The 18,226-nt window shown below is 40.2% G+C and overlaps 2 protein-coding genes and 1 pseudogene across 3 annotated transcripts; 1 reads left to right on the top strand and 2 right to left on the bottom strand.

Annotated features, from left to right (window-relative positions):
• The first annotated feature begins 1,799 nt into the window (after nt 1-1,799).
• Nucleotides 1,800-5,771, top strand: LOC135598031 (granule-bound starch synthase 1, chloroplastic/amyloplastic-like; annotated as a pseudogene).
• A 2,979-nt stretch (nt 5,772-8,750) lies between these two features.
• LOC108951342 (protein EXORDIUM-like 3) lies at nt 8,751-12,077 on the bottom strand. 2 transcript variants are annotated; one of them, XM_065092527.1, is made up of 3 exons: nt 11,186-12,077; nt 10,526-11,065; nt 8,751-10,384 (listed from the first exon to the last, which is right to left on the bottom strand). In XM_065092527.1, exon 3 carries the CDS (start codon nt 10,042-10,044, stop codon nt 8,953-8,955), a length of 1,092 nt encoding a protein of 363 aa, XP_064948599.1. In that variant the 5' UTR covers nt 10,045-10,384; nt 10,526-11,065; nt 11,186-12,077; the 3' UTR covers nt 8,751-8,952. The 2 variants fall into 2 exon arrangements, with proteins under 2 accessions (XP_064948599.1, XP_064948600.1); XM_065092528.1 differs by having other exon boundaries at nt 8,751-10,389.
• Nucleotides 12,078-14,570: 2,493 nt separating this feature from the next.
• LOC135598546 (small ribosomal subunit protein uS15) lies at nt 14,571-18,042 on the bottom strand. Its single transcript, XM_065092532.1, has 5 exons — nt 17,942-18,042; nt 17,775-17,847; nt 17,549-17,687; nt 17,209-17,395; nt 14,571-15,054 (listed from the first exon to the last, which is right to left on the bottom strand). Exons 1-5 carry the CDS (start codon nt 17,962-17,964, stop codon nt 15,021-15,023), a joined length of 456 nt encoding a protein of 151 aa, XP_064948604.1. The 5' UTR covers nt 17,965-18,042; the 3' UTR covers nt 14,571-15,020.
• Nucleotides 18,043-18,226: the final 184 nt, after the last annotated feature.

The raw sequence follows: 18,226 nt of genomic DNA on the forward strand, positions 1-18,226 counted from the left end.
AGTATATCTAATCTGAGGTGCGAGTGCAATAAAATGTGACATATATTTTGTTTCTTCACTTGGTGCACACAAGACTGCTACTCTTGTTGATGCTTACAGAGCCAATATTTCTTCTTATATTTTGTCCCAATTCATTCTTGAATTGATAATGAGTCTAGATAAAAACTGTGATGGTTGGTGCCCATTGATGACAATTGGTTTTGTTTTGCAAGGATGTATGAAAAAACCAAAGATAATGTTATGCTTTTTCATTCACCATTAGTGACTAGCCATTATGGTGTTTAGGGTGCCATCCTTTCAACGTTTGATGTATTGTTCGATTATAATATCAATGGATTTGCGCCTACAAGTATTAGAGCCTTGTATAAATTTAACCATCTGTTATTAGTGGAATCATTGGTATATAGCATGAGATCATGGTTATTGTTGCTGTCTTTGTTCTTGATGGTTCTGCCTCTTTGTAGCCTTTCATTCTCTTTTTAGACTTTCTGTAAAACTCTGCCTTTTGTTGTAGATTGATGATTGCCCTTCTCTGGTTGCAACTGTATACGAAAAAACAAAATTAAGGTTACGCTTTTCCATTCACCATTGGCAATGAGTTTTGGTGCCACTTTCTTCAGTCTTCGTGACATTGTTCAATTAGTATTAAGGTCTTGAAGGTTGCTGCCATGCACAAACAGTAGTAATTTAACTGTGTGCTATTAGTCCAATATATGATATGCATATAGACTTAAATCTTTGTCATTGGTGTTTCCATTCTACTGTAACCACTCAGCGTTGAGATAGTCACCCTTCCTATCATTATCAGCAGCAAAGTGCTCCAACTTAATTCTTTGATCACAAAATTTTCTTGTTGAATTCTTTGATCTTTCATGATTCTTCGATTTCAATTCTCCATCACAGTAAATTGTTAGACAATTTATCATCACAGTAATTTGTTGTATTCATGGTTTAGAATACCTAAATGATAACATGAATTACTCTTTAACTGTATTAAATGATACCATGTCATCAACTTATAAAACCTTTTAGTTTTTATCATCATTCAGTCTCAGATATGACAACTAAATGAAGAATTAGGAAGGTCAGTTGTAATTATGCATATACGGCCATGGTCTAACTATGAATGCATGTATATATATCATTTTGCACAATTGAATTGTATGCAATCACCTAATTTAAAATGCAATTCTGTTATAAATTATTGTTCCCATATTACATATCATTAGCAGTTGATGTGGACAAGCAGATGCACTCTTGCACATAAATTTTTGTTCTGATCTTTTGTGTATATGCTACATATGTATATGTACATTTTATACATGGTCCCAGTGTTTTAGCGGTTATCATGAGATCCAATTCCCAAGTACAAAAGTGTCCCTGGCTCTTGAAAGGTTCATCATATCTACTTTCCTTGTGTCAAAGGGCTCAAATTTGTTTATCATCATATGAAGGCACCATCTATGGAGCAGCCTTCATTACGAATCGCTGTTCTGCATCCCTACAACGTATCGATTATGGATGTGGATCTTATTAATATGCGACCGTGGTATATTTTTGGTGCAGCTTGGTTTACGTTTGATGCACATTTAGATGGCCTCTTCAAAACGCATGTTTGCTACTCAAGATAATATATTTAGACCTTCGATGTGTTCATGCTTTCCTGTGTTAATCATGATTACAAATGAGTTTTACAATAGTGTCAAAATTTTAAAGTACTTCAAAATGCCCTTTAATTGAGAACTTATTGTAATAATTATAAGACTATATGATACTAGTAAACTCTTATTGGATTCAAATTCAGATACTCCAAAAGCTTGTCGGGTTGGACCCAAGATCCCATATCGAGTCAACCCGCTAACTACCGCAACGGGGGCAATTTCGGTAATCGGTCGCCAAAAAAAAAGATGGAACAGTCTGCTGACGTGGCGGGATCTACGGCTCACCCGTGCGACGCACGCCCTCGCATATTCCGCTTTATGTTCTTGCTTCACCCCTGCACGCACGCCCTTACCATGTCACATCGCCACGCGTCGCGGCGCTTCGTCTCCTCTCCTTCAGGGTACGAGGTTCCGCTGCTTCCCATGTCAAGCTCAACCCTCGCTGCTCGCAGAAAGAGAGGGAGAGAAACCAGTTTCTCTCTCTCTCTCTCTCATCGAAGAGAGAGCGGTAATTTCTGTTGGCTTTCATATTGTTCTAACATCTGCTAGCGAAATCGGTAGCATTATCTCCTTGTTTTGTCGCGATCTCTTTGATACCGTGGAGTTTCTGCTTCTACAATGTCTGGGGACCGAGTTTAGGTTTGAGTTTCTTGGATTCTTGCACTAGAAATTATTGATCCACTTTGGATCATTCTTTTACTAGTCGGATTCTCTATTCTCGAGTTATTCTGATCGATCTTTAAACTCGAGATCATGGGAATCAATTCAACATATGATTTGAACGAAATTTGGTACAAAGAACACTGAGAATTCACCAAAAAAATGCAAATATCTTCGATTCGGTTGCAGCGACGTATTCCCCAATGGCTGCTGTGACGGCATCGCACTTCGTCTCGAATCGCTCACGCTCCGCCTACAACGGAGCTTTTGATTCCGAGCCGGTGAAGTTCCAGAGCTTCAGGATTCCCTACTTGAGTAGCCGTGCCGCCGGTCATGAAGGGCTGAGATCGAGGAACGTGGTGGATTCACTTCAAATGCAGCTGAACTCGAAGGCATCTTCTGAGATAACTACAAGGGGTTCCCGGCGTTCGACTCGTAAGCCCTGGGCTGTTGTTGTGTGTCGAAGTAGAATGAACTTGGTGTTCGTTGGTGCTGAGGTGGCTCCATGGAGCAAAACTGGGGTCTCGGTGATGTTCTTGGAGGATTGCCACCGGCCATGGCGGTATTCCTTATACTGTTGCTCAATGCTGCACGGTTGCCTCATGCAACTCATTGATTTTTTTGTGTGATCAACAATTCTCTTAGCAGGAACCTATTTTGACTCGATTATTTGGGGCTGATCCTCCTGTAGGCTAATGGACACAGGGTCATGACTGTCACACCACGGTATGATCAATACAGAGATGCGTGGGATACGAGCATCATGGTTGAGGTACGCTATTTAGTTGATGCCACAAGCGTTTCCAATCTTTTGAGCCAAACTGCTTGATCTCTATTCCTGAATGCAGTTAAAAGTCGGGGACAGCATCGAAACTGTTCACTTCTTCCACTGCCACAAAAATGGGGTTGATCGGGTTTTTCTTGATCACCCTATGTTTCTTGAGAAGGTTTTTCTTATATCTACCTTGGAAAATAATTTTCTAAGAGTACCGATAATGTTAATTTGTTTTGTCCACATAAAGCTTACCATAAATCTGCACGCCTTAGGTTTGGGGAAAAACTGGAGGAAAGATATATGGTCCTCTCGCAGGAACTGATTATGAAGACAACCAGATAAGATTCAGCCTTCTGTGCCAGGTGAGGGACTTGTGCATTTTGTGATCAAACAATTACCAGCATCAGGAGGTTTCCTTGAAGCTTGTAAACTTTAAGTTTCTCTCTGTTGTAGTTTTCACAAAGATGCGGATGACTTTTTCAGGCAGCTCTGCAAGCTCCAAGAGTTCTACATCTCAACAACAGTTAACACTTCTCTGGACCATGTGGTATATGAATGATCTTTGTTCATAATATTCTGTTGAACTGATCAATTCTACCAATGATTTTTGTTATTGTCAATGATTTCTTTTATCCAGGGGAGGATGTTGTGCTTGTTGCCAATAATTGGCACACTGCTTTACTGCCATGCTACTTAGAAACCATGTACCAATCACACAGCATTTACAAGAATGCGAAGGTGTGTTTCCCATGTTACCCGATTTTATTCTTAGTTTTTGGGAATTTCTACTGATATATAGGTAACTGATTCATTGAGCAATCGTTTTACTTGACCAATTTAAATCTTCCTTTGATTTTATTGATGGGTATGCTTTTCAATTATATATTTTTTAGTTATTAATCTGAAATTGTTGTAAATGAATTTCTCGTCACAGACAAAATCACATAATAAATTGAATTTGCAGATATGACAAACCTGTGAAAGGAAGGAAAATTAGGATGAAAGCTGGAATCCTAGAATCAGACAGGTTTGTGACTGTAAGCCCATATTACGCCCAATAGCTTGTCTCAGGGGAAGAAAAGGGTGTTGAGTTGACAACATCCTGCTGACAGGCATCACTGGAATAGTAAATGGGATGGACACAAATGAGTGGAATCCATCGACAGACAGATATATATCTGCAAATTATGATGCAACAACAGTAAGCATTGCCAGCCGATTTTGACCTTACTTTTGACTCTACAATTGAATTATAAAGAAAGTTTTAGGTAATGGATGCAAAACCTTTCAACAAGGAAGCTTTGCAAGTTGAGGTTAAGCTGCTTGTCGACCGAAACATCCCTGTTATAGCCTTCATCGGACGACTAGAAGAGCAGAAAGGCTCAGACATTCTAGCTGCAGCAATTCCAGAATTCATTGATGAAAATGTTCCAAGTTATAGTTCTTGCAAGTGATGAACCCCATGGTTTGTCCCGTGCTTCTGTTTAGTGCAGGACACTGATGAGTGCACCTACAGGGTACCGGCAAGAAGAAATTGGAGCAACAGCTTGCATTGCTTGAGAATATGTTTCCAGACAAAGTTAGAGCACATCTAAAGTTCAATGTTCCTCTGGCTCATGGGATCATGGCAGCTTGTCATTCCTTTTGTGGCAGTTCTCGAATGGAATTCCATCTGCTTGATTAGTTTCCAGTGTGGTTTTAGAGTGGAAATGTTTCATATCATTTTGCAGCTTTAGTTAGGCATTCTGTTATCTCATTCTATATTTATCTCTTTGAACAAAGACATGCGAGAAAATCTTGACCATTGTGAAAATTTTCTGCAGCCTCCCATGTGTGCCACCACTGGCGGACTTGTTGACACTGTCAAAGAAGGCATCTCTGGTTTCCATATGCGTCCTTTCAATGTCGACGTGAGGACATGCTTCCTGTGTGAATCATCATATCAATGCGCCAACATGATTCTACGGAGCATGAAATTCCGCTTCTTTCAGTGTGATGTCGTCGATAAGGATGACATACAAAAAGTTGTGAAAATGACGAAGAGGGTGCTCGAGGTCTATCAAACACCTGCTTTCGCAAAGATGATTCGGAACTGGATGGACCAAGATCTCTCCTGGAAGGTGAGCAACAAAAGATTGATCCTCTCTCCTCGGGTTCTCTACATGTTAGCTTATTCGTGCTAGGAAAATATTAACAGCCCATGCATATGCTGCAAACATCTCACGCTTCTTTATACTTGTGTGGTCCACTTGTTGCTTGCTTGTCCCAGGGACCAGCTAAGAAGTGGGAGCAATTGTTTCTGAGCCTGGGAGTTGCTGGTAGTGAACCAGGAATCAACGCGAGGAGATGGCTCCTCTTGCCAAGGAAAATGTGGCTACTCCTTGAATGTGATCACCATTATCGAAGGACTAACAAGCATTAGCCATCGACACAATAGTGCTGAAATCAGCATAAGCTCACACTAAATCCAAGCCTCTTCATGTTCAGGTGCTCCTCGTATGTTGTCTGCTCTGGAGAACATCTTGGAGAGGTGGTGTTGTATCTAGTTACTGCTGCACTTTACTGGGGAAGCCATCCAAGATACTATTGCTTGCAACTGTCTTTGTCCATAGCTGTGTGAGGCCATCAATCTTGAGGTATTATATTTGGACCTCATCTGACATATATTTGCAAGATATGCGATGATTATTCTGACAATGCTATGTTTCTTTTGAGCAGAAAGTTTGCTCACGAGCATCATGTTGCTCATCAAGTGGTCCTATATATGCGGGATGTTGCTCATTAAGTGGTCCTATATATGCGGGATCTAAAGAGAGTCAATACATAGTTTTATCTTTAAATATCTAATTTTTTTATATAAAAAAATATTTTCATGATTTGAACTCTGATTTCTAGATCGAAAAGAACAACCTAGCATTTCCATTGGACTAAGGCCCATCATTTAAAAATGATCAAAACTAAATTTTAATTATTTTTTAAAATTTCAGTTATCTTAACCAGTAAACATCAGAGTATTACTAGCAAAAGTCCAAAGACAAAAGCCTCTCCTCAACATTTACTATTTGAAAAAAAAAATTTGGCTAAAATATCTAATAATATGTTCAAGATTTTTCATATATATGTACAAATGTAAAGGATAATAACAATACAAATGCTAACAATAAAAAAGAAATAAAAAAATAATAGAAGAATGAAATAGTCCGTGAACAAGAAAGGAAGAATAGATTACTTATCATAGACCTTCTTATTTATAGATAGACATGACTTCTTAGAGACTTAACATAGATACGTGATATGATATTTTTGAGATATTACAAATCTTTTCTCATCTCCCCTTTGTTACGTAAAGTTATTGAGATTGCAGATCTATTCCCGATATCCCTTAGTCCATAATTCATCACTTATAGCATCTGCAAATCAAATAAAGGATTTCTGAATAGTATCGAAAGGTACACTTCATAAATTTGATCTATCACTATTTGATTTTAGTTTCTGATATTAAAGTTTTTTTTGTATAATAGAAGCATAATCATGATTTTTATACTTATAATTGCTATCGAAGTTATTTTTTGAAATCAAATACTTTATATCATAAAAATATTTTAAATCTATTTTATATATGAACCTATTTATTAGCACCTTTCGTTTATTAAAAAGTGTTATTTATTTTTTATTTATGATACTTAAACAAGCCGTCTTTGTTGTCAATATGCTTTTTTTATCTAGTTTGTCTTATCACTTACTTACGGGCGATGCGAGGTTCCGCGTGTTTAATCAATGGACCAATATCGACAGCTTGTTGTTGGTGACATTATTATTGAGGGCAACGATATCGTGTGGTCACCAGCCCAATTGTAGGTAATGATTGCATATACAGTAAAAGTGTCATGGGATGCGATAGCCTATGACGATTGTATGCACAACTACATGTGTGCAACAACCTTGCAATGGTCGACTTGCCTTGGTCGTAGGTGGCTATGGTAGTTGCAGCAATGCCACTGTGGTGGCATTTGCCGATCGCGACCAGCGTCAATTGGACGTTGAAGAATAGTGGTTGCTTGGGCGAAAGCATGGGCACAACCATGCGCTGTGGTGACCTTAGGGGGTCACTGGGTGGCACATGTGCATACTCACGCGTGGGCATGGCAACGGTGAGGTGTCAATTAACCAAACGAGAATATTCGCGCCACCACGGGTGACGCATAGGTGGCAACAACCGCGAGAGAATTAGGGTTTCATTTTAAAATTATAGTTTTACCTTTATAAATCTTTTTAATTTCAATTATATCTTTTTGATAATTATACCTTTTAGAAATCAAATATTTACATTATATATCTTGTGAAAAATTATAATTTTACCCTTTAGATATTAAAGATTTTAAACTTATATTCTCAATTATAAAATTAATTAATTAAATTTATTTTAGTTAAAATATTTTGATCCGACTTGAACATAACTGTATTTTGAGTGCTTGATTAGATTTAGATTTGATCAATCAAGTTTTTGATCGAATTTAGAAAAAAATTAAAATTTAATTAATTTTTTATTTTGATCAACTTTAATTTTTGACTAACTTAATTGGGTAGATGTTTAATCCAATTCTGGACTTACCCAATTAAATTTAATTTTATTAAATTTGAACCATTAATCTAAAATATTTAAATCCAAATCGTTAGTATTATACCCAACAGATCACATGTCGATTGAACTAAACGGAGTTATTACACACTGCATAAAAATATTAAATAAAAGGAACAAAGTTTTTGATAACTTCTTTTAGCCGCAATAGCAATCCAGTACAGCAGAAGAGCTGCTAATTAAATAGAAAGCTGCTTCAAACTGCCTTTGAAAGCAGAACAAACAGGGCTTTCACGCGGTTCAGAGTAATTTTAGATTGCTCATTGCAGAAATATTTATTAAAAATCGAAAAAAAAAACTATTTTAATATTACGAGAGAGATTTTTTTATTAGATTATCATAAATCCTAAGAAGCTTAAGTATACATTAACACAGTGCGTTGGTGCATTGCTTCTCTCCTCTCATTTCGTTTGACGTCACTTTGGGGCCTCCAATACGAAAGCTAGTCAGATGACTTAGTGTGGTACACGAGCATGAGCGTTCCAAAGCAGTGGAAAGCAAATGCGTCATGCGTGGAACCTATTTTTAGGCGTTTTGGGTTTGGGAAGGTAAAGGCAGGACCATTGATAGAAACAGATGAGTTCTTACGTTCAAGTTTAACGCCTCTCGAAAGCTAAACTTAGGCCATGGACGCTCGACCAAAGTCCCATGACAAAGTGAAGGAGTGGTGTCACGGACGGTCGTCGTTTTCCTCCGCTTGGCTTGTTCGAATTCAGATGCCGCTGTTTTCTACGGATCAAAGGACGTCTAAGGTTTCGTATTCCCCCTTCGTATTATCATCCTCCTCACTGCCTTTCTCGCTTATGGGGATGCCATGGCCATTAACCCACTGCTCGACATGGTAAGCTGACGCCTTGGACAAGGTCGGAGGCTCGGAATGACGCAGCTTTAAACATCAGCGGCTCTTCCATTGCTGCTCTAAGAATGCACGCCAAATGCATTCCTAGCAGAAGCATAAGTATGGGGGAAAGCGAGATGGAAGAGGAAAGCGATGCAATGAGTGAGAAGCCCAAGACACTATGAACACAACACACACTAGCAGCGAAAGCATGAGCAAGCAGCTTCTGTCTCCCTCCTTCGTCCACCTCCCTCTCTGTACACAAAGCCCTACTCCTACACCATCTCCTCAGTCGTCTTCCTCCACTTTCTTATTTAGGTAGCGCATGAGGCAGGCTTCATCTTCTTTCGACTTCCTGCTGGTAACAGTGGTAGGAAGGTTACTGGTGATCGAGTGCGTTGGGTCCGCTGCAGTAGCTCAAGTAGGGGTGCCAAATCCACTGCACCAGGAACTTGCTGCCGCCCACCCCGTGCATGTTGAAGGCGGCGCCGGTATGAGAGTCGATCAGCAGCTGGCCGGTGTAGGCTCCGCCACCGCCGGTTCCATAGATGCCCTCGCAGAGATCGGCGATCTCGGTGGGGAAGCAGGGGTCCTCCCCGGCGTACCACGCGTTGACGAGCGGGTTGGAGGCCATCTCCGCCAGCTCGTGCGCCACCACGCTGACCATACCGTCGACGCCGACGTCGCCGTTGGGCGGGCGCTCCGCGGAGCGGAGGCCGACAGCGAAGGGCGGCACGGCGAAGGGGTAGGCGCAGATGCCAGGGCACTGGGTGGCGGAGTTGCCCACCCAGGCGTAGGGGAGGGTGTAGCCGACGATGGCCGGGAAAGTGAAGTAGTGGAAGCCACAGGCCTGCACGCAGAAGTCCTGGACGGCGACGTCGGACGAGGTGAGGACGAGGTAGAGGCCACCGCGGGGATTGACAGGGATGGGGCGGCGGGGGGCGGTCACGGCGTCGCGGATGACGGACTGGATGGAGAGGCGGGTGAGGGCGCGGCCGCGGGAGTAGTGGCGGTCGGACCGCTCCGCGCCGAGGAGCACGGTGGCGGAGACATTGGCGCCGGTCTGGTCGGTGTAGAGGCGGACGGTGCGCCACCAGGCGGCGACGGAAGGGTGAGGGGCGGACGCGGCGGAGATGGAGCGGAGAAAGGCACGGAGGATGTGCTTCTGAGCCGGCGCCCAAGCACCGTACCAGATGGGATGGATGGTGACGTTGGCCGTGAGCACGGGGCCCATGTGGTACCGAAGCTTCACGAACTCCGACGACCCCTCGTACTTCTTCGACACCCCGAGGCCCCCGGTGTCTACACTCCCACCGCTGCCACCGCCAGTGTTCATGGCGGCGGTGGCATTGACGGCGCTTCTGCTAACGAAGTGGTGCGGCCATGGCCGCCACGCCACAACAGCGAGTGGCGAAGCGACCGCCAAAGCCGCGAGCGCGAGGAGCAACAAGCAGGAGCTCGACACGGACATTGTAGCAGAAGAGATTATACCTAAAGAAGGCCACGAGAGAGGAGTGTGTGGAAAGGAAGGAAGTGGGGTTCCTTCTCAGACACTACTCTTCTATTGCCTGGTTATAAGGAGGAAGAAGAAGAGAAGTGGTAGAGAAAGGGGGGAAAGCGCGCCATTGAATGGCCATGGTCGTAAATAATGGATGACAGGTTGGAACCTTTATACCTAGCTGCCAGTGCAGGCCCCACTTGCCTCCCTTACACACATTTCAAGCCATTGCTTGTACAAGCACTCAATCCTCCATGCCTCATGGGAAACCCTCACCTTCTCTTTTCTGCTTCCATTTCATCTTTATCTGTTTCTGTACTACGATGACAATAAAAAAAAAACCATAATGTTAACCTTAATCCATTCGGCTTACTTGACTACAATGTAAAAAGGTCTTCCATCAACAATTAACTATGCGGATATCAACGAATGGATATGGCGTAATAATACATACCTTCCTGGTTTTTTACCGCGGGGCCGTGCGTGTTCAACAATCAAATCGTCGAACAGGTGGTGGGCCTCCTCGGCTCTCTCGTGGTGGACCAGCAGAGAGGTAAATTATGACCCCCACCGCGTGCCATCGATTGCACAGCGGGATATTTCTTCGGGACCGGCCCCCCTCGCATCAAATAGTCTTTCTGATGGGCGATCATCCGCGAGAAGAGTAGCGATGGATATGGATCCCGCAGCACATGCCGACTCCCAGTACGAACGCGCGTCGCCGTAGGCCACGTTGCAGTCCTAACGATGCTTAAGCAGCGGGAAATTTGGCGATCGGGTTTGCCCCTTCGGTACTCTCGCTGCCTTTTAGGAGCAGAAGGCGACGAAACATGGCGGGCCAACTGGTCCGGCGTCTTGGAAGAGGATGACATGAGAAAGGAGCATTGCTATTTGTAAATGTCATCGGATAACCAATCACACGATTTCTTTTGTGCTAGCTTCTTTTGAGTATTGTCACAAACAGTTGCTTGGCGAATCAAGGCATGAGGTAAGTCTGTCAAGAAAATAAAGATCCTCATAAGATTCAGAGATTAAGCCAAACGCTGTGAATTGAAGAGGAATAAGATATCATTCTGGAAAAAAGAAAAACACTCTAAACAGCCAGTTCACTTACCCGTAGAAATCAAGAAAAATCTGAATGTAAAATAGGCCATTTAGAAGATTGTATAATGACATGCGATGCTTGGATTAACAGATCAAGATAAACTTGTGGTTCTGCAATTGTCACTTCGACGTCCAAGCCAGGTTCGATGCTGATCCACGCGATCTGCTTCACCAGCTCGGAAGAGCTGGCAAGATCAATTACTCTGGGGTACACGGAGCTCAAACCGATTTCATGTGTTGGTTCATGCGATTAAAGATCACCATCAAGTTCCAGAAAAGTTGCAGACTAAGATAACATGATGATATACTTGGAAACAGATCAAATTATGAGCATTAGTGGATTCAACTGTATCAACATGATACTGGCATGACTCCAATTACAAAATAACATGTCTAAAGCAAACCCATAAGATAACATGCCTTTGCCAATCCAAGCAATGCCACCATGCAAATTAACCAGACCAACAGTATGAAGTCAGAAAACCGGAAACCTCATTAAACATAGATCCAAAGAGGACAGTAAACTTTAAAACCTGGTCATTTGAAAGTTTCATTTTTCTCAAAGAAGGTGAAAGCTCTGCTCCAGTACTCCAGGGAGCCTTCTTATGATTGTTATAATCTTCAAAGTCAAGTCCAAATCGGACACTGATAAGCAATGATCATTGGAATATCCTGTTTTAGTATTTCAAGCTGTCATATTAGGCTAATAGTCACCACAGACAACCAGACAACCGAGCATCAGTTTTAAAAAGTTGTTTTGTAAGACTTCATAGAGAAGATCTCAGCATAGACTAATTCTCTTACTTGTAAACTCAAACTCATCTGCACAATCAAATTATTTGTTGGTGACCCCATACAAGATGCTCAATTATGAAAGAAGAAACTGTAAACTTTTTGTGTAACACATATTATCATATACATTAATGGACTTTTTTTAAACTTCAAATTTGCATTTCAAACACTTGAAAGATAAGTACAACAGTAGTGTACCAGACTCACTTAAAAACTTTATTTCTATTTTTCCTCAAGAACTACCCTTATTATGAAAATCCTGAAAGTAAAAAGAAAAAGATGATTTCCTTTTAACCCCTTATTGTTGCCTTTCCCGCAGAGCATATTAGATTTTTCCAATAGAGAAACCCCATCTTTGCAGCTGGACAAACATACCCTCAGCCACTCTTTTGTCTTTTTCCTCATTTCCCTCTCTTTTTAATTTCATTCAATTGAACCAATATTATATCAGTTGAATGTATCTAGAAAGAGAGGAAAATGAAGAAAATGACATAAGGGCGATTGAGATCACCTTTGTCCAATATGGAGCCTTCTACAAGAAAAAGGCAATACTAGGAGCTTTTTTTAGGGAAATCATCCAAAAGAAAATCTTAGTGCAAAGAAACAACAATTTTTATTTTGCACAAAATTTTAAAAGCTTAAGCTTTGAAAGCTACATCTTTGGTATTAGTTATTTCCCCGATCAATGTTTCACCAAAAGCCTCTGGTAAAACAAAATACAAGTAGAAGTTACAAAACTTAATACAATAAATAGGCACCTAAGAGATATAAGTAAAGGCATTCAAAAGTATTGCTAATTTTACCTTTTGTTAACTCTGGAACATGCTATAACATGAAAAAGGTCAAGATTTGCAATACTATTCTTTTTTGTTTTCCCCATACCTGATACATTAGCCTACCCAAAGTATAATGAACCAAATTTCTCTAGTCATACGCATAATAAGTTGAGTTGAACCGCTGAACCATTTTGAAACCAAGATATTCTATCAATTTTTGAATTTTTTATTTATTAGGCCCACAACCTTTCTAGGTTTCTTCAAGGGAAACAGCAAAGCATCCTTAGTTCTTGGGTACTAGTCAGTAGATATGATACATCTAGGCAGGCATGTGTACAGACACTCTCCTCATAAAAGGCTGCCATTTTAATTAAGCATTAACTTTAAAAAAGCTCAATCTCTGAGACATCATAGAGCAGAAGTTTGCCAACTGTGTCGTGATATTTATCTGCTCAGCCAACTGATGCAGCCTAAGATCTAAGCTGCACATCATTAGCAGTTTGTTTCAATTTATCTGCTTTGCATTATTTACAAGAATTTCCGTCTTTGCTTAATGAAGACTTATGTGCAGAAAATTATATAATCAATAAGCACAGATACTAACCAATAAATCATAGAAATGTATTATTCATTTTTCGTTAATAACGTATGTCCATGTTTTTGTATTCTAAACTAATACACTACCAGTTGCAACTGAGATGGTGAGCAAGTCGTTGAGTCAGCTTTAAGCCATCAAAACTAAGATCAGCGTCCAATGCAATCAAAGCTATAAAAAGCGCTGATGAAGATTAATCTGAGGCCATCAAACTGATGCCATGGACACAATACGTCAATAACAGGCTGATGATCAAGACAAGCAACATTGCTGGACATCGTGAATTTAAGTAAACATGGGAAATATCAAAACAGAGATGTGGAGTACCTTGGTGGGCAACCTTGACCGTCAGCCGCTTGTCCTTCGCTCACCTCTACAGATCCGCACATACTGGACAACCAATTCGAAATAAGGAAATAAGAAGAAGAGAACCAGATCCAAGTGATGTGATAGACATGAGGCACCCTTCTCGAGATTCATGACGTTCTTGGAGCCTGGAGGAGAGGGTGATCCGGATTCGGTGGAGCTGCTCTTGGGGCTCTTCCAGGCCCAATTCAGTCGGTTTCATCGCTCCGTATGCCGCCACCATCTATTCCGAAGGATCAAAACCTAACACTAGAAATCACTTCAGACAGCAGGAGGAATCGACAGAGAGATGATTCTGGGAAAGGACTCAAGCTTCACCTCTCGTTCGCCGCCGCTGCGTGCATCTTTTTACTCTCCCGCGCTTCGAATAAATGCAGCACTGGCTGAACAGAAGAGGAGGGTTGGGGTTTCGAGCCGAACGATTTATCATGCAGTCACAATTCCAAACATACCCTCGAGGAGTTTCGAATATTGCATTAATTAATCAGCTAATTCTTGCAAATATATATTTAAATATTTAATGTGGCAGTTGAAATTCGATTTAAAATCAAAAAGTTTAAACAGAACTAAATTGTTATAATTAAAACTAAATCAAGTGATTTGAACTCGGATACTAAAATTTGAGTTATTATTTTCTTCAATAAATTAAAATTACACCAACCAACACTATATCTTTCTTAAAACCATATCAATTTGATTTTTATAAATACTTGTTATGTTAAAAATTGGCCTTAGATATATACTTATTTCGATTTCACCTTGACATTGTATACATCAGAAATTATAAAACAAATAAAGGTTTTAAATATCATAATAATATAAAATTTATCGACAACTTAATCTTTGAAACCCAGAAACTGAAGGTGTACAGCAAATCAGCTTCTTTGAGCCCGACCATAGCGACTATTAAGATTTCGATACACAATCCAAACACGTTGTTTGACAGACATGTAACCAAAATTCTAGCCATTCGTTACGATAGTTTAAAGCATCAACTCATGCCAACATATAGCAAACTGACTCTCTGCTCCATGCTAAATCCAAGCTTGTGATCTCCAAACAAGAAACACTGTAGTTCACACACGCTAATCTACGCTTGCCTGCTAAAGAACATAGAAAATATCATATCTTGAGCACATTCTGATGCCACAAGTTCAATAAAACAGGATGCTAAACGTCTAACACGTCCAGCTGACACAAATTTGATAATTCAATAAAAAAAGTTTGTCCTCTCTTGAAAATTATAAAGGCCCCGCTCTAACAAATGAAGTCTTCAAGCTAATCAAAGAACCAGATTGCTTACGGTAAGCATAATCCTAAGACACCATAGTGCTGGCAATGCTGGCATCACTGTGCAAATAAAGCGAAGTAGCCATTAGACTAATATCGTGGGTAAATGGCAATAACAGAAAGATAGGAGGATAAGAACCTTGTAAGCTGCAAAAGTACAATTTGGAGAAAACATGTATTAAACAACCTGTAGTGACCTATAAGAATGCCTAAGGGCATGCATGAGAGAAATTTTGAATACAAATGATCAAAATTGTGTTTATTGCCCTTTAATAGAATATGCCTAATCATTGAGAAAAAGCTTGAATTGACATACTAGACAAAACATTAAAAAAAAAAAGATATAAAAATTCATTAGAGTTCATGTCCCAAGGAGTATAGCTATTCTTGTAACCCTGAGAATATTAAAAGATTCCATGAAGATATATTTATTTGCTTATTATTTCGAATGAAAAATCTGTTGTTTTTTATCATGTAATGGAATTGGCAAGAACTCTTCATTAGAACATTATTTGCTACGAAACGCATAGAACAAGGATTTTTTTTTAACAATGATATAAACATGATAAAGGAGACCCATAGATGTAACAGTGAAAAGATAAGAGCCAATTAAAATTAGAAGTGCTAGAATGAGACGCAGATTGAGCCAAGCTTCATTAAAAATGACAAAAAGAGATATTTTGTGACTACTAGTTTTCTAGTTATGCTGCCCCCCAAACAGCTCAATGGTGAGAAAAGATCTACATGACTAGCCACAATTAGTTGGGATCTTATGGTCACTTCTTGTTGTTGTCCATGCAACATCATCTGAACAAATTTCCTTCATGCATGCAAGACACTCGCTTTTTTAATAAATGAACAAATTATATAGAAAAATTTTGTGCCATCTGCTGCAAAACCTCAGGGATTTGGGTTCGCCAGTCAGACAGATACGATTCATGAGTTATAGGACTCATAATTAGAATACTGAAAACACACATGACACTTACTAGACGGATCACATGTTTATCCCCTTTGTGCCATGTTCAATAACTTCATATTCATTTCTATCTACTCCAACAGAAACATCATGCTCATATTGAAACTCAATTATAATTTCGATTCTACTACCTTCTTGAGCTCTAGCTTATCACTCTTAAATTATATTCATAATATCATTTAAATTACATTTATAAGATACACCAACATAGTGTTATCTTCGCTCGAATTTAGTTCATGTATACAGTTGATTACATGCTGGTTATTTTAGTTTAATGTATCTTTAAAAGAATAATTATTTAGTGCTTAAATGTGTTTTAGCATTTAAAATTTTTTAGTCCTCAAGATTTTTCAAACTTTCAACGACTGTTAGTGTTTGCATTTTAAAATGTTATTCTCATATTGCATAAAATTTTATTAATTTTTTATGTTGCTAACCTTTTATTAAACATGAAAGCTAAACAGGCTTCATTGTGTCAGTGCCTGATCAGATTTTGATAGTTGTGTATTAAAGATACAACTACAAGATCTGAAGGCATCGATATCATGATAAAACTACAATAATACATAATGGTTTCACCACCTTCTTAAACCTAGGTACAATTAAAATTTTTAAATACATCAATTACCCATTACGTAGTTCCCTGTAATTCTCTGTTGAAACCAAAAAATTGACATCATAGTAAATACCATAATTTACTAAAAGAATTATAATGCCTAGCTTCTGAAATCAAAGCCCATAAGATGCTGATAAAATTATGCATCAAAACTGAAGTACTATATGATCAGATATATATGGATTCAGAGAGCTGCTAGTTACACTTTGGTGTACAAACCTAATGATCGCTATAACGTCCTAGAGAATCTAGATGTTGAACTAAAAGGGAATCCAGTATATTAACTTCTTTGCCCTATGATGCATAGTGGACACAATGAAGGATGGATGTGTTAGCCTGTTTATCTCCCAAATGCATATTTTGCACATTCAAAAATGCAGAGTAGCAAATTATACTGAAAGCGTCATTTAAATTTATTTATTTTACATCATCCCTCTACTTTTCTTGAGATCCACAAATGTATTGTCAGATGTATTTACTAATATAAATTATCAAACAAGTCATCCTGCATATGAGAAAGCACTGTAAATGTGGTGCATCCACAAATATCGGCTACCAAACACCGTATGAAATTGTGATTAGCATGTAGCGACGGCACAAAAGTGGTAGAGCTACTCACTATTTCCAGGTAGATTCGACCTTCTTGGTCCTCTTGTAGTACCGAGCCAAGCGATGGATCCTGCTCTCCACCAGGATCAACCTGAATTTGGAGTCCTTGTCTTTCCTGCTCCTCTCCAAGTGCTTCCTGATGGCTACTGCTTTTTTAATCAGGTGGTACAGATCCTCTGGTAACCCCGGTTGAAGCCCTACATCAACCCCATGATCAAAATCGATCTCAAAATCAAACAGAACAACAGAAACAAATTCAAGACAGCACCATATACATATTACAAAAGGTAAAATCTAGCCCTAGAAGAAGAGAAGAAAATTTTCTGATGAGAAAGCTACTAAGCTAGTACCATGAGCCTTGAGGATCCTAAGGATCTTGCTCCCGGTGACGCTCTTGACCTGGGCGATACCGTGCGAGTCACGAAGAATAACACCAATCTGCGACGGCGACAGTCCCTTCTTCGCAAACTTGCAGATGTTTTCCTCAACCTGAGCGACCGCATCGACAGAGTTCAAAAGAAAGCCCAACAGAACAAATAACAAAAGCGGGAACCAGATTAGGAGGCGACGGCTCACATCCGCTGCGGAGATCTTAAGCCAGCTCGGTGGCGTCCTCTTGTACGGCAGCGCCGACGAGGAGATACCCTTTCTGCAGCCCAACACGCAGAGAACGATTCCATTACAAGAGAGATAGAACGAGAACGGAAAACAGCGGAAAGATATGAGTCGGAGAGTTGGATCACCCGCGGCTGTGCATGCGACCCATGGCGACAACAGCGCTGGCGGCGACGGGTGTTTCTTTGGTTGGAGGGAAGTGCGAAAACCCTAGTCCACGGTTCGAAGCGTTAGCAGGGGATTTTGTTTGCATACCGTATATATAGGAAACGGGAAACGGCTAGTTGGCACTCTGGTGGCATTAGGACCGTCCGATTCGATCATCGGCATTTGGATTTGCGGGTGAGATCGGGGGTGTTGTCTAGGGATGTAAGATGGATGAATGGGTCAGACCGAACCAAAACGAGTCCAAT

Source organism: Musa acuminata, chromosome BXJ2-1, assembly GCF_036884655.1.
Source record: "Musa acuminata AAA Group cultivar baxijiao chromosome BXJ2-1, Cavendish_Baxijiao_AAA, whole genome shotgun sequence".
Classification (NCBI taxonomy): Eukaryota; Viridiplantae; Streptophyta; class Magnoliopsida; order Zingiberales; family Musaceae; genus Musa; species Musa acuminata.